The sequence below is a fragment of the Pristis pectinata genome, chromosome 6 (genome assembly GCF_009764475.1).
Source record: "Pristis pectinata isolate sPriPec2 chromosome 6, sPriPec2.1.pri, whole genome shotgun sequence".
NCBI lineage: Eukaryota > Metazoa > Chordata > Chondrichthyes > Rhinopristiformes > Pristidae > Pristis > Pristis pectinata.
Genome location: NC_067410.1, coordinates 62,458,834 through 62,484,556, shown reverse-complemented (window position 1 = coordinate 62,484,556; position 25,723 = coordinate 62,458,834). Strand labels below are relative to the sequence as shown.

The window sequence follows — 25,723 nt, the reverse complement described above, 5'->3', positions numbered from 1 at the left end:
GAGGCCTTCCTGATGGGGGATGGAAGTGTACAGGGACTCGACGTCCATGGTGAAAATGAGGTGGTCAGGGCCAGGGAACTGACAGTTGTTGAAGTGGTGGAGAGCATGCAAAGGGTCACAGATGAAGGTGGGAAGGACTGAACCAAGGAGGACAAAATGGAGTCAAGATACACGGACATGAGTTCAGTAGGGCAGTTAGGTTTGTGGATCTTGGGTAGGAGGTAAAAACGGGTAGTGCAGGGTTGGGGAACAATGAGGTTGGAGGCTGCAGAGGGGAGATCTCCGGAGGTGATGAGGTCAGTGATGGTGCGGGAGAGGGTGGCCTGATGCTTCTCAGTGGGGTCCTGGTTCAGGGCTAAGTAAGAGGAGGTGTCCGGGAGCTGCTGTCTGGCCTCAGCATGGTAGAGATCAGTCTGCCAGACTACAACAGCACCGCCCTTGTTTGCGAGTTTGATGGTGTTGGGATTAGTGAGGAGAGAGTGGAGAGCAGTGCGTTCAGAGGAGGTGAGGTTGGAATAGGTGAGGGGAGTGGTGAAGTTGGGAATGTCCCGTCAGCAGCTAGAAATCCAGAGCTGGCAGAAGGCTAGAGGTTAGAGATGAAAAGACGTGTCTCCTTTATGTACATTCAGTCTCACTTGATTCAGTGTGCTTAATCTTACAAACACAGGGAGTTCAACTTCACTCCCTGTAGGGCATTTACTCTCACATCCCTGGAGACGGAGGAGGGTGGTGGTAAAGGATAGTCAGTCCCGCAGGACAGTCAGTCCCACAGATCTGGAACCGAAGGAATTTCTACTGTGATGTCCAGGAATCGAGTTGATTGGTTTCCAACCATCAGAACCATCTTCCTTTGCGCTTGGGTTAACTTTGTGGAATTAATCAGTGGAGAGTCTTCCCGTAATTCTGACCATTTGATTGCACTGTCGATTGCACACTTCCTTGAAATCTCCTGAGGTAATCCTTTCCCTATTTCAGCCTGTGATATTTCTCCCAGTATTCCAAAGGTATCAGCTTTGCAACCCTGTCCAAATTTCTAAATTGCTCTGTGCCTGAGTTGGTTCTCTTCCTGACTAAATTTATTCCCAATAACCATTCCGTCCTGTACAAGCTCCTTCCCTATGGCAAATCAATCTTGATTGAAAATGCTCCATGACCATGGAGAGTACTACCGAGCCTCATTACAGGCATGTTTGCACACTCAATGCCTCTCAAAAATGACCTGAGAGTCCCCAGTAACTGTAATTATGGCTTTGCTGCTTCCAGGAAGCAGAGTATTGTGGCCCCTAGTTACTCCAGAGCTGTGACCTCGCAAGGTGGTTTATGCTATGATTTATAATCATATCATAATGCCAGCACACATACTGCCATGGGCATGTGCGCTGTTGGAGACTATGACGGTGGTATTCTCTCCCCTACCTACCTGACAGCTAAACTGAAATGGATCCAGAAAACTAAAGGCTGATTTGTCCAAACTGGATCAACCGGGTGCACATTCTTTTTGAGGTGACATCCAAGAGAGCTGGACAAATGGATTACACATCCATGTCACACAGAAGCTGCTTTTGGATCTATCAACCATGACTGGAACATGAAGTGAAAGGAGCTGAAAGCTGGAAGGAGGCAGCGTGTGGAAAGGACAGGAGCTGGACAATGATTAACGTTGCAATTTTTCCCTTAATGTCGGCCCCTCCCCCAGCTTGCATCATCGGTTTGGCCGTATGCTTGATCCAATGGGAACAGAACACCTCAAGGACAAAGGTCAAGCCAGAGCAATTATCGGGGGAAAAACACCATCAGCTTGTTGCATTGAGTGCTGGCTTGTCTCTGTGCGCAGCAACTGCAGATTTCTACAGAAACAGGATTTGTTGGGAGAGGTTAAGTGGCTTTAAAGCTCTATCTTGTAAACGGCTGTTCTGACCCAGTGCTAAGGGTAGTGAAGGGCTTCATTTGCAGGACATTGCCCTACTGCTGACTTCTCTCTTTCTCTTTGATCACCCCCAGCAGCTCTCTCTGCTGCTTGCAGTCTAGGCCTGCCTTAAGATACCTGCCATGTTCCTGCTGAGGGACGGGAAGCCTATTTTGGTCGGATCTGCAGTCCTCCTTGTGGGCGGCTATGCCTTATACCGCTTGTGGAGACATCACAGGACCTCAAAAGAAACAGAGCTATTGAGGAAAAACGTATATGAGACACAACGTGCCCTGAATGGGTACCTCCTCTTCCACTATGGATCGCCACAGGTGCAGTCGCTGTGCATCACCAACACAGCCACAGAGCAGAACTTCCCACAGAGGTGTGCTGAGGAATGCATCAAACACACCACCCAGCAGGTAACACGCTCAGCACTTGCTGATCCTTTATTTGAAATAATTATTAAAGAAGCTGATGCTTAAATCAAAGTTATAAAAGATTGTGCTGATTTTTCGTGGCTGAGCATGGCTATTCACAAAGCCCCGCACAGCACAGGATTTCAGGGACACAAGTGGCTGATTTATGCTCAACAAATTTCCCGAAACAGGAAGGTGATAATCTCTTTCAGTGATATTGGTTCAGGGACAGATATTGGCCAAGGTATTGGGGAGACATCAATGCTCTTCTTCAAAAGAATGCTTTTGGATCTTTTTTACCCAGCTGAGTGGGTAGATGGGGCAGTAGTTCAGTGGGTTCATCTGGAAGTGGGGGCTTCCAACAGTGTAGAATTCCTGTAGTACTGCACAGATCAGGTTAGGAATCTTCGGAGTGGGACTTGAACCCACAACCACATGACTCAGAGTAAAGGGTGCCACTCACATGACCTTGCTCTACATTTGAGAGCAGGAGAAATCAGCAAGAATTTCTGCTCCTGTATCCCATGGGAAACATGGTTGTATGGCTCTCTATTCACAATAAAGGTCAAGCATTTACTCTCTCTTATCCCAGACACACATACGAAGAATGATTATACTGGTGAGGATCCAGAGGACAACTATTGCCTGTAAAAGTCAGATTCATGTCATTTCACACTTTGGGACTGGGTGGTACAGTGGGTCACACACTGTCCTTTCACACTCTGGGACTGGGTGGTACAGTGGGTCACACACTGTCCTTTCACACCCTGGGACTGGGTGGAACAGTGGGTCACAGAATACCCTTTCACACTCTGAGACCAGGTGGTATGGTGGGTCCACACACTGTCCTTTCACGATCTGGGACTGGGTCACATACTGACCGTGTGGATTTTGCAAGTTCTCCATGTGACTTTGATGAACTGATGAGAATTGATGAGTACTGTGGTTGAGCAGGAGGTAGACCTGATTGGAGGGATTCAAGGAATGCGTTTAGAGAAAAACAGGTCAAATTTGGAGGGCAATAACATGTTCAAAAACTTGGGAGGTAAGCAACTGAAGATGTACTGGTACTTTACAAGCATGGAAAAGCAAGAGTTGCTTTGGAGCAGAGGACTGATGGCAGCAGATTTGATGGAGATCTCCTGAATGTGAGGGCATGAAGGGAATTTAGATGATGGTGCCCCTGAACACATGTATGATGATGGCAGCCAGCAATATAGATGGTACAGTGGGTCAGAGTTTAATGAAGTGTCATGAATGAGACAAGTCTAGGTTTGCAGATGGGAATCTTACATGTTTGGTCTGGTGGCTAAGGATAAGAGGGAAGAGCGGCAGAGGCACAGAATGGAGGTCTCAGTTTCACTGAGAATGAGGTTATCTGTTGTTGCTGAAGATGGAGTGGGTAAGGGAGAGGCTTTAAGAGGATGGTTCACAATAAAGACAAGAAACCAGGGTTACTTTTGCATTGAAGAATAATTATAGAATAATGATTGGTTTTGATGGGCAAGCCCCAAGAGCGTTCTATGCTATTGCCAAACCAGTTGTCTACTATATCCATTTAAGCCTGCATCCTTGGGTCATTGAGGACCAGAGACAAGGGCCACACCAGAAGAAGCAGCAACAGTGAGAGGCAGTACAACAGGATCCAGGGCATCAAAGTTAGAGGCAAGGACACAGTTGAGGGAAGTAGTAGCATAGGACATGTCAAGGAGAATGGAAGGTTAGTCAGTCGTAACTTTGACAGTGGAAATGTCATTGAAAGGGGTGAGGGTTTTCCACAGAACACAGAAGAAACTGGGTTTCGAGGATGAAGGGATGTGGATGTAAAGCAAGACAGGGAAGTGATTAGAAATGAGTCTATTCGATATTACCACAGCAATAACACTTCAACGCTCACCAGATGTAAACTGCTTTGTGTTATCCAAGGCATTTTGTACAGTGGCAAATTTGATTTGTAACTCTTTCCTTCACTTCTGTTAGACTGGTGTTCCCAGTAGAGCCCTGGACATTGGTTGTGCTGTGGGGAGAGCTTCATTTGAGCTGGCCCGAGTATTTCAGGAAGTGGTGGGCATCGACTTCAGCCACTCATTTGTGAATGCTTGCAACCAACTGAAAGAACGAGGCCAACTCACTCACACTGCCACCACTGAAGGTGACTTGAGTGTCCAATGCACTGCTGTAGTGCCGCAGGACATTGTAAGTATTCAATTAATCCTTTACTAACCCCTGTTCTTCATCCCTGCCATTCTGCATTTTTCCTTTTATTTTTTCCATCTATCTCTATTTTTCCTATGTGTTCACTCCCCATCTCTTGCATTCTTTTCCCACTAATATTCTCATTTTTGTTCCACAACGTTCTCTCTTTTTTAAATCTTTGTGTCCATCTACAGGTTACAATCAAGTTCACTGCTTTCATTTTACCCTTAACAACAATTGGATTGACTGGAGAAGAGAACTTGGTTACAGCATCCTACTGCCCATCCACATTGCCTACCAACCAAACCCATAATACTAGCTTCAGATCCTAGTTCAATTACTTTTCTTTGTGCCAGGAACATTGCATCGATTCTATTTGTTCCCAGACCTGTATATCTTTCCCATGTAGAATTCAGCCCAGGAAGCTTATATGGAGATGTTGACAACATTATCAAATATTTGGTGCCAGTGACTGGCACCCTTATCATGCATAGAGGCTACCTAGTGCTGGCTGAGATGGACACCCAATCCCATATCTCTCAGCTCGGTATACAGCATGCCACAAATGGGTTCAATCAACTTATTTCTGATTGAAGGGAATATAGTAGCATTAAATACATAAACTTCATTGAATATATACCACGCAGAAGGCATTCGGCATTGTGTCAGTAGTCCAGCATGTCTTCAAGTACACATTCAACTACCACTGACTTTCTCTTGGATCCAGTTTACCTTGGATCCCATAGGCTTTGGCCTTTTGACCAGCCTACTATTTGAGATCTTGTGAAAAATCTTTTAAAAATCAAGGTGCACCACATAAAAAAAACATAGCTCTCACTGACCCCCTTGTTATCCCTCTAATAAATTCATTCAGGTTTGTCAGGCGGATCATTTCCCTTTATATATCCACGCTGACTATCCCTGATTAACCTGTGCCTTTCTAAATGGAGGTTATATTGTCCATTAGAATTGATTCCAATAATCTTCCCACAATCAAAGTTGAACTAACTGGCCTGTAATTACACAGTTTATTCCTCCCTCCCTTTTTAACCTATCCTCTGGCACCACCCCTCTAGCCAGGCAGCATTGGGAAATACTTGTCGAAGTGTCTGCAATTTCCTCCCTTGCTTCCTTTATTACACCTGGGACACATTTCATCTCAACCTGGCGATTTACCCACTTTCAAAGATGCTAAACCCTTTAATACTTCCTCCCTTACAATGTTCATACCATTCAATCTTTCACATACATCTAGTTTAATGACACATCAGCATCATCCCCTCTTTTGTGATGAGAGCCACAAAGTATTCGTGAAGACCCTTGCCTGCATCCTCTGCCTCCACATTCAGGTTACCTTTGTGCTTCCTAATAGGCCCTACTCTTTCCTCAGTAATACTCCTGCTTTTATGTACTTATACAACATCTGTAGACTTTCTTTATACTTACCAGTATTTTTCATACACTTTCATTTCGTTCCCATTTTTCCTTTTTATTTCAGTCCTGTACTTCTGGTCTTTTTGCTGTATTAAGCTCTGAGTATCTCACATTAGCTTGCCTTGTCTTGCCTTATCTTTCCCTCTACTCACTTTGTCATTCAGCGGGCTCTAGATTTGCCTACCCTTCCCTTACATGGGAACATCTGTACCCAGAACACCTTGAATCTTCATCTTCACATCCAGCATCTGTTTTCCAATCACTTTTGCTACATTATTCTTCAATCTAGTGAAGCTATTTTATTCAATGTATAACCATTACCACTATTTTAAATCTCTGTTCTTTCCCACTGTTGTGCTACCTTTAATGAAATTATGATGACCAGGACAAATGCTCTGATATCCCTTTTCTCAACCCAGCTTCGTTCCCCAAAATTAAATCTAGAATTGTCCCCCTCTTGTTGGGATTGCTACATACTGGCTAAAGACAGTTCTCTTGAATGCAATTTAGGAAGCTCTATATCTTTTATATATAGACTGCACCCCGGTTAATATTAGGGTGATTTAAAACCCCCCACTATGACTGCCTTATTGCTTTTACACTCTTCTGAAACTTGCCTACAACTTTAACTGTGTGTCAGTGCCAGACTACTTGGAGGTCTATATTGCACACACAGCTGTGTGGCTGACCCTTTCTCATTCTTTAGTTCAACCTATCGAGTTTAATTTGATGATCAGTCTAACATACCATTCCTTCTCAGAGCTGGGATTGTTTCTTCAACCAATCTTGTCTCTGTCCCTGTCCTTTTTTAAATCCCCCTTTCTACTTCAGCTGAAAGCCCTGTAAACAGCAATGCCAAACTGCTATCCCCACCCCTTATTTTAGGCCACATTTCAGCAACAATTGTCTCCCAGTGCCCTCCATTTATTAGTTTAATCTCTGAACTTCTTGCATTGTGGTAGACGGTCAACGTTTGCATTCACTGAAATCAATCTTCAATAATGGAAACTAGCCTCCCCTCCATGGACTCTGTCTATATTTCTTGCTGCCTCGTTAAAGCAGCCAACATAATCAAAGACCCACCCACCCGGAACATTCTCTCTTCTATCCCCTTCCATTGGGCAGAAGATACAAAAGCCTGAAAGCACGTACCACCAAGCTGAAGGACAGCTTCTATCCTGTTGCTTTAAGACTATTGAACAGTTCCATAGTACGATAAATTGGACTCTTTACCTCACAATCTACCTCATTATGACCTTGCATCTTATTGTCTACCTGCACTGCACTCTCTGTAGCTGTGACACTTTATTCTGCATTTTGTATTGTTTTACCTCAGTACAAGTGATAATAATAAACCAATTCCAATAAACCAATTCCAGGTAGAAGCCCACAATAGATCCAGGCAGGGTGTGCATTGAACTTAGTCCACACAAAAAAATAAATTCCAGAATTTTCTGTTTTTGGATTTGCAGCATTTTTTTCCTTTTCTGCACAGCAACCTGAGTCAGCTTCAATTCACCAATGCCACCAAGGAGAATCCTATTTTTAGAAGGATACGCATGCATAAAATGAGTAACAGCATTCTAAATCATTAGCACAAGGCAGTGGAGTTCAAGGTTGTCAATTAGTCACTGGAGAGAGTGAGAACCACAGTGAGATAAGATACTTTCTCATCTGTGTGACTTGATTTGAATCCGGCTCTGACAAAAACAGATTTAATTTTGTATTTAATCCCCTGATTGTAGAAGCCATGTTCACTTTACTTTCCTTCCTGCCAGAAAAATCATGCTGATTCTATTTAGTCCCAGATCTGGGGATTCGTGATAGGACAGTGTGGTAAGATAAGGAGGTTTATTGTGTGGCTCTTCCAGATGGAACCAGGCCCAAGGGGCTTAGAGAGAAGGTGTGAAGACTTTTACTTGGTTTATAACCATAGATTGATGAATATAATGCAGATACTGATAACAGGAAATAAATTCTTTCCTCAGTATCAACGTAAAACCATTACATTTCCACCTGTCATTTTTTTCCATTTCCTTCTGTAGGAGCGGAGTCGATGTCTTTTCAGGCAGGGGGATGCTTGTAATCTGCCTAAGGATCTAGGAACCTTTGACTGTGTCCTTGCAGGGAACTTGATCTGTCGCCTACCTGACCCTTTGGCATTCTTGCACAGACTTCCGGGGCTGGTGGCCCCTGGTGGAATCCTTGTGATTACATCACCTTACACCTGGCTGGAAGAGTTTACGCCAAAGGTAAATTTAACTGCTTCCCATAAGAAACCACCCGACCACAAAATTCCTTTGTACTTCTGTGTGATCAAAGTCATCTTGATTAAACTGATTATCCAGTGAACAAATAGAGAATAGTTCCTTATACTCTCTGACCCTGAAGAATCTACTTGAGCTCGGCACCTTTCAGCCAGATAGGAGTTTAGTCATTCCAGTGCATCCATTAGAGAACAAGTGCTTCAGGTCAAGGGCATGTCTCTGCAAGTTCTCTAACAGAGACTGAGAGAGTTGGAGTGAGGGTATAGAACAGTCATATGGTTGTGTTTAGTTAAAAAAGTACCTCTCTTCAGTCAGATACTAATAGCTTTATAACTGCAAGCATTTTCAAAATACTCTCTGTCAGTCCATTAAACCGTTTAGGCGCCTTTTATAGTTTCACATTTAAACCTTGTAGCCTAGTTGATTCTCAAGTGATATTAAAAGTGTAGCAATATTTGTCTTCGCCCATAATAGCTTTCCTGACCAGACAGCAAAATTTAACTCAGCAATACCACTGTAAGCTGGTGCAGTGGTTATCTTAAAGCTTCCTCAATATGCAAACTACCAGGGAGCTGCCAATAGTCACCTGCCAGATGTGAACTTGAGAGTAATGCACAGCATGTAATAAGAGTAGGAGAGGGAGGGAGTTATCGTCACCTGTTACATCATTCACTTTTCCACCTTTTCTTTCTTTCGACAGTCACTCTGGCTGGGGGGATACAAAGATGATTCTGGCAAGGAGGTGAGAGGTTTTGACACATTGAAGCAAGTCTTCTCCCCACATTTTGAGCTGTTGGCTGAGAAGAATGAGCCCATCCTGATCCGGGAGACAGCGCGAAAGCACGAGTGGACAGTGCCTCATGTGACAATATGGAGAAGGGGAACCTACCAGGAGTCAGCAACCACCTTTGCTGATGAGAGTGAAACATGTTTGCTTGAAAAGTAGCTGGCTTACACAAACTAAATTGCTTTTATTTTAGAGAAGAAAATGTTGGCTAGGAACAGGAGTATTCAGTCAATCCAGTAGTCTGCTAGATCACATCAAGGTCAGGGCCAGGGACAACAGAGTGTTGATGAGGCTCTACGGGGCACTAGTGAGGCCTCATTTGGAATACTGTGCGCAGATTTGGGCCCCACATCTTAGGAAGGATGTGCTGACGTTGGAGAGGGTTCAGAGGAGATTTACGAGAATGATTCCAGGAATGAAAGGGCTTAAGTATGATGAGCGTTTGTCGGCTCTTGGACTGTACTCACTGGAGTACAGAAGGATGAGAGGGGACCTCGTAGCGACATTTAAAATGTTGACAGGTAAGGATAGAGTAGATGTGGCTAGGCTGTTTCCCTTGGTGGGCGAGTCCAGGACCAGAGGGCACAATCTTAGAATTAGAGGGTACAGTTTCAAGACAGAGATGAGGAGAAATTTCTTTACCCAGAGGGTGGTGAAATTGTGGAACTCCTTGCCACGCACAGCAGTGGAGGCCAGATCAGTGGGGGTGTTCAAGGAGGAGATAGACAGATATCTAAATAGTCAGGGTATCAAGGGATATGGGGATAAGGCTGGAAAATGGGATTAGAATAGTTTGTTTTTTTTTCTTTTTTCTTTTTTCCCACCCCATTTCTTTTTCCCTTTTCCTTGGAGCAGACTCGATGGGCCGAATGGCCTGCTTCTGCTCCCTTGTCTTGTGATCTTGTGATCCCAGTCATGAAATGTCGAACAAAGATTCAGGATCCATCACTAGCGAACATTTCTGTTGACTTTCTCCCCAATAATTCCCATCAACATTTTAACAGTACCTTACATTCCCTACAAGGTACTCTGAGGTAAATCAACATATCTGAAGTAATATCATCAATTTACCTGAACAAACTTGACCCCGATGTTCTATTCATAAACAAATTTTACTCCGACACACTTGGTCTAGATCCAGTTTTGATCCAGATCCAGTTGTACACAGCAGGGTTTCAGAGTAAAATGTCAATATGAATAGAATATAGAAAGTACAGCACAGGAACAGGCTCTTCAGCCCACAATATCCGTACTGACCATAATGCCAATTTAAACTGATCCCACACGTGGTCTATATCCCTCCATTCTTTGCCTGTTCATGTGCCTGTTAAAGTGCCTCTTAAATGTTACTATCATATCTCCTTCTTCCACCTCTTCTGGCAGCAAGTTCCAGGCACCTGCCATTCTCTGTGCAAAGAACTTCTCTTGCAAACATGCCTGTATTTTGAATGATAGAGCTACATTCTAGAACCTGCTAACCCAACAGATTTAATTCTTGGACACTGAGAATCATCACTGGCAACAGGGCACATTCAGTACATAAACAAGGATTGAATCTGTAAATGGTTTACTAAACCTCTCCTTCAAAGTAACTATTAAATGGAAAATAAAGACTAGCCTGTTTGAGATTCAACATCGATAATATTCTCCAACAATGATATTGCATGTTATTGGGTAGATGTGACTACGATTGGGATCTCATGGGCAGGGCCATTATGGAGAGGGATGGGAGGTGGGTTTCCAATCATTTGTAACACACTGATTAAGAATGCAGAGCAGCAATCAAACAAGCAGGAATAATACATAGCCTAAACAACAGAACACAACTCAGAGGAGGTAGTGATCAAACTTGACAGAGCAGAGTTCTGAACAGAATGCAAGATGAATGCTGTTTCTGCTTCTGGTTGCCAAGAAACAAGAGAGCTATTCAAGTAATGGAGCCAGTATTGTCCGTTCCTTCAGAGGTGGTGGTGGGACCTTTTCTTGATCCGCTGCTCATGCATAATAAAACCATACTCTTCCCCATCACCCACCCCAGCAACTCTGAATCACAAAAATGTTGGAACCTCTGATCAAAAGACTCCCCACTGCAGCACTTTATGATTCCACTGGTCCCAGGATCTTTTCTGACTATTAGTTTCTCGGTACAGTTATAAGTGTTTAATCATGTAAAAAAAACTCTTTCAATAAAGGAAATACATTTTTAAGTTAAATAAGTGTCTTAAATTAATCTGTACAGGTAACTGTGAGCGGCCAGGAGTGGGCAAGGCTAGTCTCAAATAACAAGAATAAATAACATCTTCACTCAGTCAACATCTCTAAAGCACCTTGGTCAGCTGCAGACCTTTAATCTCAGTATTGGAAAGACCAATACATTAATTCAGATGTGCTTGTTTGCTATGTTTGTGAGAGAGCTTACACAGTAAGAACAAATTACTATCGAAGGTGAACCTACATTTTGAATTAAATTTGCTGCAAATGAAAATTCAGCAGAAACCTCAGCCCCAGGAGCAGTCCCAGTTACAATATTATATCAAAATTTAAAAATTGATATAATGCAGATGTCTCATGGAAATGGGAAGATTGTTAGAAGGAAGAGGATAAAGAGTCAATTAATTAGAAGAGTTGGAAATTACAAAAACAGATTGCATCCAGTGGTGGAAGAGTCTTAAATTTGAGAACACGTTTAAAAAATCCAACTATTTTTGGCACCTTGGGAAGCATATATTGACCTTGGAGAGACGGCTGTGCAGAATCAGCAGAAAACACCAGGGTTTATAGAGTTAAATAATGAGGGCAGATTACAGAAACAGCTTGTATTCTATGAGTACGGAAGATTGAGGCATGACCTCATTGAGGAATTTTAAATGATTAGGTAATGTAAATACAAATAAACTATTTATTTTGTGGGGGTAATAGGAATACAGATTTTCCTGACAAAGGGTTGTAGAAATCCAGAATTCTCTAGTCTAAAATGGTGTGAACCCATGGACAATTAGAAGTTTCTAGACCGAGAGAGGAAGAAGTGTCCAGCCCCTCCCTCACCCTCATACACAGCCTGCCCCACTTTCAGATGCCATCTCCCCAACCACCCAAAGGAGGTTTAAATTCTATTAACAGCTACATCTTGTCATTTTAAAAACCACTATATTAGTGTGAACATTTTAGTGTTAACTGCACCCAAGTCCTATTCTGGGCTAAAAAATTCTGGCAACAGCCATATCTCAAGGAATCACAAACTCAAGTACGAATATACCACATAAAATATTACAGATATTCTGAAATATTCCACAATGTAATCACACGCAGTAATACCGTGGGATTTAAGTTTATGGATATCTCAGTCTGCAAGTGGGTGTAATAGTTTCTATGGAGCTATTTGAAGAAGAGCAAGGAGTTCTTCTGGCATTTCAACCAATATTCATTCGGCAATCAACAACAGTAAAAGAAAGATTAATTGGTCTTTCAACAAGTACTGTTTGTACTGTACAGATTGGCTGCCATCTTCCTCTATTTAACAACAGCCAACTACACTTCACAAATACTTCACTAGCTGTGAAGAACTCAGATATCTGTTGATGTGAAAGGAGACTGATAATGACCTTTGGTAAAGGTTGTCAGCAGTGACACTCGATCAATTCCTATCTTAATATAAGATTGATTCAAACACATGATTGATTGCCGACTTAGTATGTCAGCTATCAAGACAACCAAATAACCTGTATTTTAAAATTATTTTTTATCGAATATGGACTTCCATTCTAGAATGGTTCCCAAGGAATGGAAAGTAGGAAATGTAACTCCATTATTAAAGAAGGGAAAGAGAAAACAGGCAACTATAGGTTAGTTAGCCTAACACAAGTAGTGGGAAAATGTTGGAATCTGGTATTAAGGAAGTGGAACAAGGTACTTAGAAAATAATATTGAGCAGAGTCAACATGGATTAATGAAAGGGAAATCATGTTTGACAAATCTGTTGGAAATTTTTGAGGTTATAACTAATGGAATAAATAAGGTCAAACCAGTGACATGGTGTATTCGGACTTTCAGAATGCCCTCAGTAAGTTGCCACGCAAGGCATTATTAAAGTTAGAGTGCATGGTATTGAGAGAAATGGCTACAAATCCCATTTGCCTCCATTAGAACCATATCTAACTATGCCTTACCCATTTAAGAGTTTGTCTAAATGCTTTTTAAATATATTAATTGTATCTAATTCCATCACCTCCTCTGGCAGCACGTTCCAGATACCAAGCATTTTTGGTTGAAAAAAACTTATCCCTATGTTCCTTTTTAAAACTCCTTCCTCTCACATTAAACCTATGCCCCCTTGCTTATGATACTCCTACCTTGAGAAAAAGATCTTGACTACCTACCCTATCAAAGCCTCTCATGATCTTACAGACTTTTATCAGGTCATCCCTCAGTCTCCTTTGCTCCAGGGAAAACAAGCTTAGCCCATCCAATATCTTCCCATAACTAAAGGCCTCCAATCCAGACAATATCCTGGTGAAGCTCCTCTGCACTCTCTCCACCAGAGCCACATCCTTCCAATAATGTGGTAACCGAAACTACACATAATACTCCAAGTGTGGCCTAACCAGTGTTTAGTAGTTACTACCGATACAGGCGAAGTGCAGGAAAATGGTGTTGAGGTAAATGATTATCCCTGACCCTACTGAATGACAGAGCAGGTACAAGGGACCAAAAGGCTCCTCCTGCTTCTATTGTAAAGTGCTAATGTCACCCATCCCTAATTATCCTTGAGAGGGTGATATTGTTTAAGCTGTTTTCTTGAAGTACTCCAGTTCTTCCAGTGAAGGTATCTCCACAATGGTTTTAGGTCAGGAGTTCCAAGATTTAGACCCAGTGGTGATGAAGGAATGCCAATATATTTCTAACTCAGAATGTTGCGCCTACTGTCTGCCCATGGAGTTATAGTCATACAGCACAGAAACAGGCTATTCAGTCTACTGTGTCCATGCTAACCATCAAGTACCTATCTGCCATTTAGTAGGATAAGATCCTGCTGCCCTGATCCTACTTGGCAGGAGATGACACAGGTTTGGGAGGTGCTGCTGAATTTGTTCAGCTGATTAACTGTAGTGCAATTTATCAGGGCTTATCAAAAAATATGAAATATATGTTCATGCTGTCAGTTAGAAACCTCTGTGGAAACGCTTCCAGAAAGTCCAGCCCTGAAATTTTAACTGTTTCTCTTTCTACACATGCTGCCTGACTTGCTGAGTTCTTCCAGCATTTTCTGTTTTTATTTCAGATTTCCAGCATCTGGAGTGTTTTTGACTGTCAATTCAAGAAGCTTGGTAGAACTGGGAGTCACGCCATGTTGGACTGTAAGTAGTTGGCTGTCAGATAGTTCTTTAATAAAATAGAAAACCCAAGGAAAAAGATGCTGAACATTGCAAAAAAATTCTGATATACTGTACAGCTTCAGTAAGAGCTGGTCTGGATACTGGCCGGAATGGAGATGGCATCATACATGAGGTGTGTATCAAGTGCACATAGGGAGTTCATGCTCAAAGATTTAATTCTCAATACTCTATTCTCTGCTAACTGCAGTTGTCTTTTTTTCTCCCAAAGTAACTTGCCCTGCAATAACTGGGTTCAGACCAAGTAGCGATAGAGCTGAAGCTAACACTGCTTCTATTGCGTTAGTGTGTTTTATCGGTGATTGGTAATGATTTCCTCGTTGCCTGGTTGCCACTGTATGATGCTATTCATATCCAGTAGGAAACAGTGAACACTGACAGAAAGAACATTGTTTTTCCCTCTGGTACTTAGGGCATTTTACTGGCAAGGACTTGCAAATGGCAATGTTCTCCATTAAGATCCTGTTATATGTCACATCTCAGAAATAATAGACAATTGCTCGACTCACAACAGGATACTTACACAGTCCTGGCATAGCACCAGGAACCTCTGTCAGTACCAAGAGCCTCCTGGTGTTCTCTGAAGCTGTGATAGGCATGTGCACATCAATATATTTCCAATGAATGCCCGAAGACAAAGTTCCACTCCAAATGATTGTGAGGTGAAGCTACTGAAGTGAAATGGTGTTCTATTGCCCAGAATAGACATGTTATTTTTCAACCTGCAAAACCTCAGTGAAGACTTATGGACCACAAGACAAGAGAAGGAGAAAGGGCAAGGTTCATTAACAGTAGCATCACCTGATGGGGCAAGTGTCAAGGAGCAGGACACCTGGGAAATGGCCAATGTCCACAGAGCAAGGCACATGATAAAGGGCAAAGTCCATAGAGCAGGACACTTGGTAAATGGAGAAGATTACCCAGTAAATGACCAAGGTCCACTGAACAGGACATCAGATAGATATGCAGTCCGCACAGCAGGACATCTCCTAAATGGCCAACATTCATTGGGTGGGACGTCTGGTAAATAGTCCACCGAGAAGGACACCAGTTAAATGGTCAATATGCATTTTGCAGGACATCAGGGAACTGGCTGAAGTCATGTTGCAAGATACTAAGTGAAAGTCCAAGATCTGAAGAACGTTAATGTAAGTAGAACTATTAGATAAAGAGATTCAGAAATTAACTCCTTAGGAAATCATTTTCCAAACACTGCTAAGAACACAGAAGTTCCTCTCAAATGAAATATGAATGTTTACTGCTTTACAAAATAGGTAAGAATGCCTCAATTAGTTAATCATTTTCAAATACTAAAACTACAGCTCATGTTGAGGTTCCACAAGAAAGTCATCTTATAAAGGTAAAAAGTGAGCATGTTTTCTGGTAAGATGTTGTGTGGGTGAATAAATGAGAAACATGGGCCAGACACTTCCAGGGAACTACTCTTGTTTCACCAATCAGCTCTTGGCAAGGAATGCACAATTCCAGCAATTCTAAGGAAATTCCCACTTGAACTGTATATGTGTGTGATGTCAACAGGGAATAGCGTTGAATAACTAACTGCAGGATCCTGTGTTTAAGTACCTAAGATTGTATTGGTCCTTGTGTCAATGAGCTTAGGCTACATTTCTGCCTTCATAGTCCACATGCAATTATTAACATGTTTAAATTATTGTATTGATATAACATTGACACAAGTTTAACAGAAATATCTTAAGCAAGTGCACTGTTTTGACTTATCTGCAAAAATAACCTCAAACAGAAAACACATGCACAGTTGCTAAAATTGGTGACGGAATAAGAAGGGACAATTTACAAAAGGATTACCATCTATACTGCATGGACAGCTAAAATCTAATCCCAATGATTTTTCAAAGGTCTGCATTAATAATGCTTTATATGGCCTCAGGATGGAGGTACAACTTTAAAATCTGATCTGAACCACCCCACCCTCCCCCAACCATGGCCATCTCAACCTGAAACAAGTCCGAGGAAGATGCCCTTCTTAATTACTTGTGGCTATCAGTACATCTTCATTGATTCCATGCTCCACCTTCCTCTCCTGTCAGATTCCATCATCTTCAGCCCTTTGTTGCCTCCACCTATCACCTCCCAGCTTCTGTAACTATTTCCACTCTCCCCTCCTCCGTCTGCCTATCACACCGCCTTACCTGAATCCACCTGTCACTTGCTACCTTTTGCTCCACTCCTTCCCTCAACCTCTCTATACTGGCTATCTCCACTCTATCTTTCAGTCCAGATGAAGGGTCTCAATCCGAAACGTTGACTGTCCAGAGATGCTGCCTGACCAGCTGAGTTTCTCCAGCATCTTGTTTGTTGCTCCATACTCCAGCATCTGCAGTCTCTTGTGTCTCTACAATGCAGCCCTGCTTGCTCAACTGAAATTGACACATGTACCTGGTCCTGTTGGACTTGGGTCAGTCACCAGGTTCTACCTCAGGAGAATCTAAGATGCTGTCCCGCCAATGGAATACTCCTTAAAGTGTTATCACTGTTTTAAGGTGGAAATGTGCCAGTCAATTTGAATAGCAAGTAATGACAAACAGCAACGAGGCAATAATCAGCCAATCAATTTTAGGTAAAAATACTACTAATGCACTCGAAAAATCAGTCGTGCTTTTTTTCAAACAGTGCCAAAAGATATTTTATGTTCACCGAAAAGAACAATCCAGGGATCAATTCAATGCCTTTACGGTGTAAGGCTGAGCTAAGAGTTGGTGCTTAAGGGATTGGAGTGGGTCTGAGTTGAGAATTTTATCTTTGAGTCACAACTGGCACATTAAGCCTTCCACACAGGATGAAAAACATGATCATATAAGTCGGTACCACTTATTCATCAAACCTGCCCCTCACTCATGATTTTTGTTTTCCTGTCAAGGGATGTCCTGTCACTGGCAATGTCTGTATTTAATGCCTAATGACACAACAAAGGTTTGGGGAGCTGCCTTTTTGAACTGTTGCAGCTCTAATGGTGAAGTTATATCCACAGTGCCATGACAGGGGTTTCCAGGATTTCTCTGAAGTGATGATGAAGAAACTTGGAAAATATCTTGACTTCAAAATATATCCCCTGCTGCCCATGTTTGGGAATTACTGCAGAGCATTTTGAAGCATGAGCTGCTGGCAAAGGAAGTAATGAATGTTCTTGGTGCCAGTCAGGTGGAATGGTTTAACCTAGATGTTGCCCTTGATGCCTTCTTTTTTTTTCCTTAGTTATCCAAAGGTGGCTCTCGCCACCCTTACTGTCCTTGCTTTTAACTGGAATATACGTTTGTTGAGTACCGTGAAAAATCTCTTTGAAAGTCTTCCACTGTTCCTCAACTCTCCCACCATATAGCCTGTGTTCCCAGTCTACGCTAGCCAACTCTCTCACTATGGCCCTGATCTTATTCTTAATTAAGAGCACTACCCCACCTCCCTTACCTTCCTGCCTATGCTTCTGTATTACCTGATACTCTTGGATATTTAATTCCCAATCATCTCCACTCTGCAACCTCGTTTCTGTAATGGCCACTAAATCATACCCCTTTGTACTGATTTGTGCCACGTTCACTGACCTTGTTTTGAATACTGTGGGCATTCAGATAAAGTGCCCTTACACTCATTGTCCTTTTAGAATCCAACTTTTGTGTCCTTTGCATTTGACATTTCTGTACAACACTCTTACTTTACTCTTTTCTAACTTTTGCTCTGGTGTCTGCTTTGCTTCCCTCTGTCCTTCTGTCTTTCTGCATGGATTCCCATCCTTTTGCCACATTAGCTTAAACCCTCCCCAACAGCACTAGCAAACAATCCCCCTAGGACATTGATCCCAGTCCTGCCCAGGTGTAGACCGCCCAGTCTGTACTGGTCCCATCTCCCCCAGAACTGGTTCCAATGCCCCAGGAATCTGAAACCCTCCCTCCTGCACCATTGCTCAAACCACAAACTATGCTACTATTCCTACTCTGACAAGCACACAGCACAGGTAGATCATTACCTTTGAGGTCCTACTTTTTAATCTATCTCCTAGCTCCCTAAATTTAGCTTGTAGGACCTCATCCCACTCTTTTTCCATATCATTGGTACCTACATACCTCACAATAACTGGCTGTTCACCCTTCCCTTCCAGAGCGCCCTGTAGCTGATTATTGACAGTTATTGGCACTGTACTCATCCAGGCAATGGGAAAGAATTCCACTAATCTGCTGACCTGTGTCTTGTCAATGGTGAAAAGATTTTGGGGAGTCAAGAAGCAAGTCACTTGTAGAGAATACCCAGCTTCTGACCTGCTCTTGTACCTACTTACTTATGAACAGAGGCCTAACATGAGATGATTGGTTCAGCCTTCTGTAGCTGTGCCAGCTATTGCTCAGCCAGTGGAAAGTCTCTTGACTTCCTATCTCTTCAAGTTTATGAAAGCTCCTTGATGCCACACTTAGTCAAATATTACCATATTGTTAAAGCTCATCTCACCATCCCTATGGAATTCAGCTCTCTGGGTAATGGAGAGTTCAACATCCAATATGAGGAGGCTCCAGGAAGACCCCCATCTTCAATGATGGCGAGCCAATGATATTGGAAATCAGTCCTCTTTAGCATGGTTGTGGTGCCATATAATGCCAGAAATTAGAGGAAGTCAGGGGCAGAAGTGAGTGCAGCCACTATTACTAAGGAGAAGGTGCTTGGGAAGCTGAAAGGTCTGAAGGTGGATAAGTCACCTAGACCAGATGGAATTCACCCCAGGGTTCTGAAAGAGGGAGCTGAAGAGATTGTGGAGGCATGAGTAGTGATCTTTCAAGAATCACTTGAGTCAGGAATGGTTCCAGAGGACTGTAAAATCACAAATGTCACTCCACTCTTTAAGAAGGGCGGGAGGCAAGAGACAGGAAGTTATAGGCTGGTTAGCCTGACTTCAGTGGTTGGTAAGATTTTAAAGTCCATTATTTAGGATGAGGTTCTGGAGTACTTGGAAGCACATGATAAAATAGGCCAAAGTCCACATGATTTCCTTAAGGGAAGATTTTGCCTGACAAATCTGTTGAAATTCTTTGAGGAAGTAGCAAGCAGGATAGACAAAGGAGAGTCAGTGGATTTTGTTTAATTGGAATTTCACAAGGCCTTTGACAAGGTGCCGCATAAGAGCCCATGGTATTACAAGAAAGGTACTAGCATGGAGAGAAGATTAGCTAACTGGCAGAAGGCAAAGAGAAGGAATAAAGAGGGCCTTTTCTGGTTGGTTGCCGGAGACTAGTGATGTTCTGCAGGGGTCGGTGTTGGGTCTGCTACTTTTCACATTTTTGTTAATGATCTGGATGACGAAATTGATGGCTTTGTGACCAAGTTTGTGAATTCTGAGGAAGAATATGCTGGCATTGGAGACGATCCAGAGGAGGTTTATGAGAATGATCCTGGGGATGAAAGGGTGAATGTATGAGGAGAGTTTGATGGCTCTGGACCTGTACTCGCTGGAGTTTACAAGGATGAGGGGGATCTCATTGAGACCTACCAAATATTGAAAGGCCTGGATAGAGTGGACATGGAGACGATGTTTCCAGTCGTGGGAGAGTCTAGGACCAGAGGGCACAGCCTCAGAATAAAAGGAAAACCCTTTAGAACAGAGATGAGGAGGAATTTCTTTACGCAGATGGTGGTGAATCTGTGGAATTCATTGCCGCAGACAGCTGTGGAGGCCATGTCATTGGGTGTATTTGAAGTGGAGATTGATAGATTCTTGATTAGTAAGGGTGTCAAAGGTTATGGGGAGAAGGTAGGAGAATGGGGTTGAGAGGGAATAATAAATCAGCCATGATCGAATGGTGGAGCAGACTCAGTGGGCCAAATGAGTTAACACTGCTCCTATACCTTATGGTCTTATGCTTTTATAACACGATGAAGATGAGTGTTTGTCTCCACAGGAACTATGCACTGCTCACTGATGCCAGATCCGTCATGGACAGACGCATGTGTGACAGGCAGATTGATGGGAACAAGATTTTTCCATCACGTTGGTACTCAACCCTATCTCAAACACAGTTGATGTCTACATCCTTTTATGCTTGGTTAGCTTAGTCAGTAGTGGTACTGCTGAACCATACTTGTTGTTGGTTAGTGAAGCCTCAAACCCAGGGTATAGTGTTTCTCAATGTTCCTTCCAGGTGTTATTTAGTGAAGAGAAATACTGATTTATCATTTGTAGGAAGGTAGTAGGTAATAATTAGAAAAATGGCATTTCCATGTCATCTTATATCATGAGACTTTATGTGTTCCAGACTCAACACCGAGTGCTCCCAAAGCCTAGGGATTGCCTATCTGTGCTGTCACCTCTGGTAGGTCTATCCCACTGACAGAACAGCACATACCTAGGATCAGTTCAAGACACTTGCAGTGAGATATGATTCTGTGAGTATGTTTCTGTTAGAGTAGAATTTGGGACAGTTTCTGTTAGGGTAATCTTTGGGACAGCTCTCCTAATTTGGGGACAAGAACCCAGATGTCCATGAGAAGGACCTTGTATTGGTTGATTGGTCTGTGTGTGTCTTCATCAATGCCAGTTGAATTCCAGTTTTATTCTTATCCTGATTTTCCAAGGCTGGTTGGTACAACTGGGCGACTCACTAGGTCATTTCAGAGGGTAGTGGCGAGTCAAACATATTGCGAGGCTCATGTTTCATATAGAATGATTAAGTACAACAGATTTCCTTTCCCAAAAAACTTGTGAACAAATCCATTAATATGAAACATATCTTCCCTCTCCCACCCATGAGTATTACTCCGACCCATAGCCACCTAATCTCCTGCAAGCTGAGGAAAAATCAACAACAATTAACAACAGAAAGAAAAAGAGAGGCAGCGTAGGGAGATTGGTAAATGAACTACACAGTCACAGATTCCACAATTTCAATGTCTGAAAACAGTGGAGAAATAATAATGTAGACCTCTTTGGATGTTGGCCCACATAGAACAGTGAGATCTCAGCTGGAGTCTTTATAATGTTCCCGAAAGATGTCTGCAGCAATTATTAGCACCATCTTGGAAATCACTTTGAAACAGATGAACATGCATTGCACAAGGTAAAGAGAACAACAACAAGTATGGTACAATATGCAGGGAGGATCGGTAGAATCTTCACTGGGTTTTAATGTAGATAAACTGCTCATTAAGTATCTGAATTTAAAAACTAAATGTATCCACATATCGGCAATAAATTCATCATCACCCTGAGTTGCACATACTGTAATACAATTGCATCATGACTCTCAAAGGTCTCAGAGGATTGTACTGAGAGCTAACAGCAGTGTCATATTTCATGCTCCACGGAGAATGCATACTGAGAGACAACACAACATAATTTATATTTTTTTCTACCACACGGTGTCCAATTTTCGTGACAGCAACCGTTTACTGCGGCAATAAGCTATCCCCTCTGACGGAGTCTGTGGAAGTTCACTAACGGTACAACAAAATCATATTACAACGCCATCACACGAACAATGAAGGGTTTATATTAACAAGTTTGTGTGTTGGCCCTTTTGGGGAAATAAGGTTAATAAAAGCTGGTTGTTCTGGGAATAAGTAAGAAATGGTGTTTGTCAGACCAGAGGTACTTGATATGATGTCATCACGTCGAGTTCATCAACCAGGAAAATTTTATTACTATCACTGGACAGCAGTGTGGCTACATTGATGATGTCTACAACACCATCAAGGATGCACATGACTTCATCAGAACCAGCAATGATCCATTTACTATGTCATCAAAACCAAGAAGAAAATAGTTATTACATCCGTAATACTGTTAAAGTTGATCTTACAATGTCATCATTAAGGAAGCATCTATCATGATGTCATCAACACCAATAAAGACAAACATAAAATGTCAGCAACATCATCAAGAATCTGCAATTTATGTAATCGACACCAGGATGATACGGGTGACCCCCACATTTTGGCCATTTGGGTTATAGATATTCGTCCTTACAGAATTCACAAAACACCACCCAAAAATTTGAGACATGGAATAAAATTTGTTTCACAGAATTTAAGTAAATAAATCACACAAAATTTATTTTTTCACGTTGTGTTTCTTGACACGTGCAGATGACGCAGCTTCATGTTACAGAAAATCGTAGAGACCATTTTCTAGGAATGCCACCTCCCTGTAATGCAGAGGTTGCCTGAGACATCTATTTAGAATACATGCCTGGGCTAGAAACTTGCTCACATAACTCCAAAATAAACACTGCTATGTTGATTAAAATCAGATTAACCTGAAGTAGAGCAAGTTCTGGGTCCCATTACGAACTGAGAAATTTGCCACCTAATTTTTCAGTTGCATTTTCAATCTCCTTTGCACTTTTTCCAACATAAAACTGAAGTAACATCAACAGCAGTGCAACAAGCAACATTTATCTGCAGTAAGATTTTCAACCTCACTGGCCAGGAAAAAAAAGTGTTTCTTATTTTCTCAAAGAAAAATTAGCTCTTACTAACCTCTTCCTATCGGCTGAAGGGCGAACAGTCAAGTTGCATTCTTTCGTAGACCTCTGACCTCCTATGACCTCAAATACAACCTCACACATGCACTTTGACTACTTTGCCCGTGCAGATCAGGACCATGGTCAGTCTCAGCTCATTCCAGGCTGATTGATGTCAGCCACATCTCAGAGTTCGCTGCTCACTGCTGCATTAAAGAGGTCATTCAAATCCCACAAGGTGAAGAAGTTTCACCTGCTTTTCCTTCAGCTCCCAGGAGTGGGCAAAGCAGGAATGGACATATGGCTGCATTGCAGACTTCCCCAAACTGCAGGCCTCCATAGTCTGCACACTCAGCCTTAAAGGAATCCCCTTGGCAACATGCTATCAGAAGCTTCTGGCTTAGCCCTTGAAGGAAGAAAGAACATGTCTCTTGTTGGCACAGATCAAATCATCTCAGTCCTTCTGACCCTCTGGGAGCACTCTACCAGCCCCTCCCATGTCAGCATCCCTTCATTTGGTGGAAACACCCCCTGCAGCTAGAAATATGTTGTTTCTATTGTGGCCTTTAGGAACTGGTTGCAATGATCATACCTGCTCAGCTACAATTGTGAAGCTTGCAACAATGAATAGGGAACACAGCTAAAAGCAACAGCGTCAGTTTCAGCATGGCTTTACCAGGGAAACCCAACAATGCTGTTCTGTACGTACAGTACAGAAGCAGACCTTTGGGCCACAGAGTTCACACCAACCATCAAATACCCACGTACACTAATCCAACACTGATCCCATTTTATTCTCCCTGCAGTCCCATCAACTCGTCCAAGATTCTACCACTCACCTACACACTACGAACAACTTACAGTGGCCAATTAACCCACCAATCTACATATCTTTAGGATGTGGGAAGAAACCCGAGCACCCAAAGGAAACCCATGCAGTCACAGTGATAACGTCCAAACTCCACACAGACAGCATCCAAGGTCAGTATCAAACCCAGCCCTCTGGTAATGTGAGCCAGCAGCTCTACTAACCATGCCACTGTGGCACTCATCTTCCAAATGAAGCTCATTCTGCATTCCACAAATCACATTAGATTGACGCACAACACTGCAACAAGGCTACAAAATAGATCATTTCATCATAGAATTTCGTTCGCAGAACAATAGATGAATGACACAAAATATTTCCCAAAATCCAAATAGCAGTACCATTGACAAACTGCAATTTAAACTACAATTAACGAGTAGATCAGATATAAGCTGCTGAGTGGTATCCTTTCACAGTTCCAAGTAAGATGCATTTATCACACATTCCCCCAGTGCTAACATCACAGCTTCAAGAAACTGTTCACTTCCAGGTACAATGATGTGAAACACAATCCCAAATTCCTTCTGGCAGTCAGCAATGGAAACCTATTTTTCAGCCAAGGGCCCCATGGCTCTGTTGTAAGATGGATATTGGCAGTGCTCCCAGGTTACAGGTAGCTGGATCCCAGCATGACACCACTGGCCTGCTGCAGGTTGGCATAGATGTCACAAAATAGAAGCACCCCACATTATTGTCAGGTCAGGGCAAGAGGGTGCCCCAGCAGCTGATGAGGTCACAGCTCTCCATGCTTATTACTGTTTCTCCCTTCTTTGCTCTTCAGTTGCTCTGCTGCAATTTTCTTCACCGAGCCACTGCAAAGAGCCCTGGCTGCAGAAATCCCTCGTTACATCACCAGTGCTCACTCCCTCCTCATGCTGAAGGCTCCCCTCCTCTGCTCATACCCTGTTTGGTGCTCACTGCTGAGCAAGCTTACATAGCTTGCAACAAGTCAGAGCCACAAAGAATTCTCTTTCTAGGCTTGCAGAAAGGCATCAGATCTGTCCATGCTTCAGAATTATTTACAGGGACAACTGTCTGTTCCATGAGGACTCTAGTTAGGTCTGATTATAGCAGTGCTCTGCAATCATTGGTGGGTTCCTAGAAGCCAGGGTAGAAAGACAAGCTTCTAATTTTCCGCACAGGAACCTACAGCAGGAGTATCTGACAATATAAAAACGCCATGGCAATTACCATCTGGCACTGAATGAAATGCTTTTTTTTTCATTTATTCAAGGGATGTGGCTACACAGGCTTAGCCAGCATTTAATTACCCATCTCCAATTGCCCTTGAGAAGGTGGTGGTGATTTGCTTTCTTGAACCACTGTAGTCCTTGAGCTGTGGGTATACCCTCAGTGCTGTTAGGGAGGGAGTTCCAGGATTTTGACCCAGCAACAGTGAATATATTTCCATGGCGTGTGGCTTGGAGAGCAACTTCCAGGCAGTGGTGTCTCCATGCTTTTGCTGGCCTTGTCCTTTTAGACGGTAGTGGTTGTGGATTTGGAAGGTGCTGAGGAGCCTCGGTGAATTGCTGCACTATATCCTGTAGATGGTACAAACTATTGTTGCCGTGCATCAGTGGTGAAGTGAGTGAATGGTTGTGGATGAGTGCCTATCAAGTAGGCTGCTAATTCCTGGTTGGCGTTGAGCTTCTGGAGTGTTGTTGAAGCTGCACACATCAGACTGCTAAATAAATTCTGAATGATTCCCATCATAATACTGCCAAACACCCACAGAGCAGGTGATGAAGTATTTGCTCGAGTATGAAGGATTAACATAAATATGGACTGCAGAATTATCATCCCCTACTGAAGTCTGGCTAAGCAGTGGAGGCTTGGGGTTCAAATGCTGGATTACAGTAACCAGTTAGCTATGTATTTCTATAGAAAGTGAAAAAATACCTCAGTGCTTCCCTGGAGAATTAAAGCTTCCTTAAGCATTGTGCAGCACAGTAGCACAGCTGATAGAGCTGCTGCCTCAC

The 25,723-nt window shown here is 42.7% G+C and overlaps 2 protein-coding genes across 31 annotated transcripts in view; one reads left to right on the top strand and one right to left on the bottom strand.

Moving 5' to 3' along the window:
- Window positions 1–25,723, bottom strand: part of kif1aa (kinesin family member 1Aa) — a 230,642-nt gene that overhangs the window by 160,765 nt on the left and 44,154 nt on the right. The gene's annotated exons all lie outside the window — the stretch shown is intronic.
- LOC127572124 (uncharacterized) lies at window positions 1,770–21,822 on the top strand. Of its 3 annotated transcripts, XR_007956576.1 has the most exons (7): window positions 1,803–2,328; window positions 4,306–4,521; window positions 8,001–8,207; window positions 8,923–8,964; window positions 14,288–14,363; window positions 15,477–15,547; window positions 20,318–21,822. XR_007956576.1 is itself a non-coding variant. In XM_052019056.1 (6 exons), coding segments are annotated over exons 1-6 (822 nt in total). In that variant the 5' UTR covers window positions 1,803–2,049; the 3' UTR covers window positions 20,320–21,822. The 3 variants fall into 3 exon arrangements, 2 of the variants coding, with proteins under 2 accessions (XP_051875015.1, XP_051875016.1); XM_052019056.1 differs by lacking the exon at window positions 15,477–15,547; XM_052019055.1 differs by lacking the exons at window positions 14,288–14,363; window positions 15,477–15,547; window positions 20,318–21,822 and having other exon boundaries at window positions 1,770–2,328; window positions 8,923–11,225.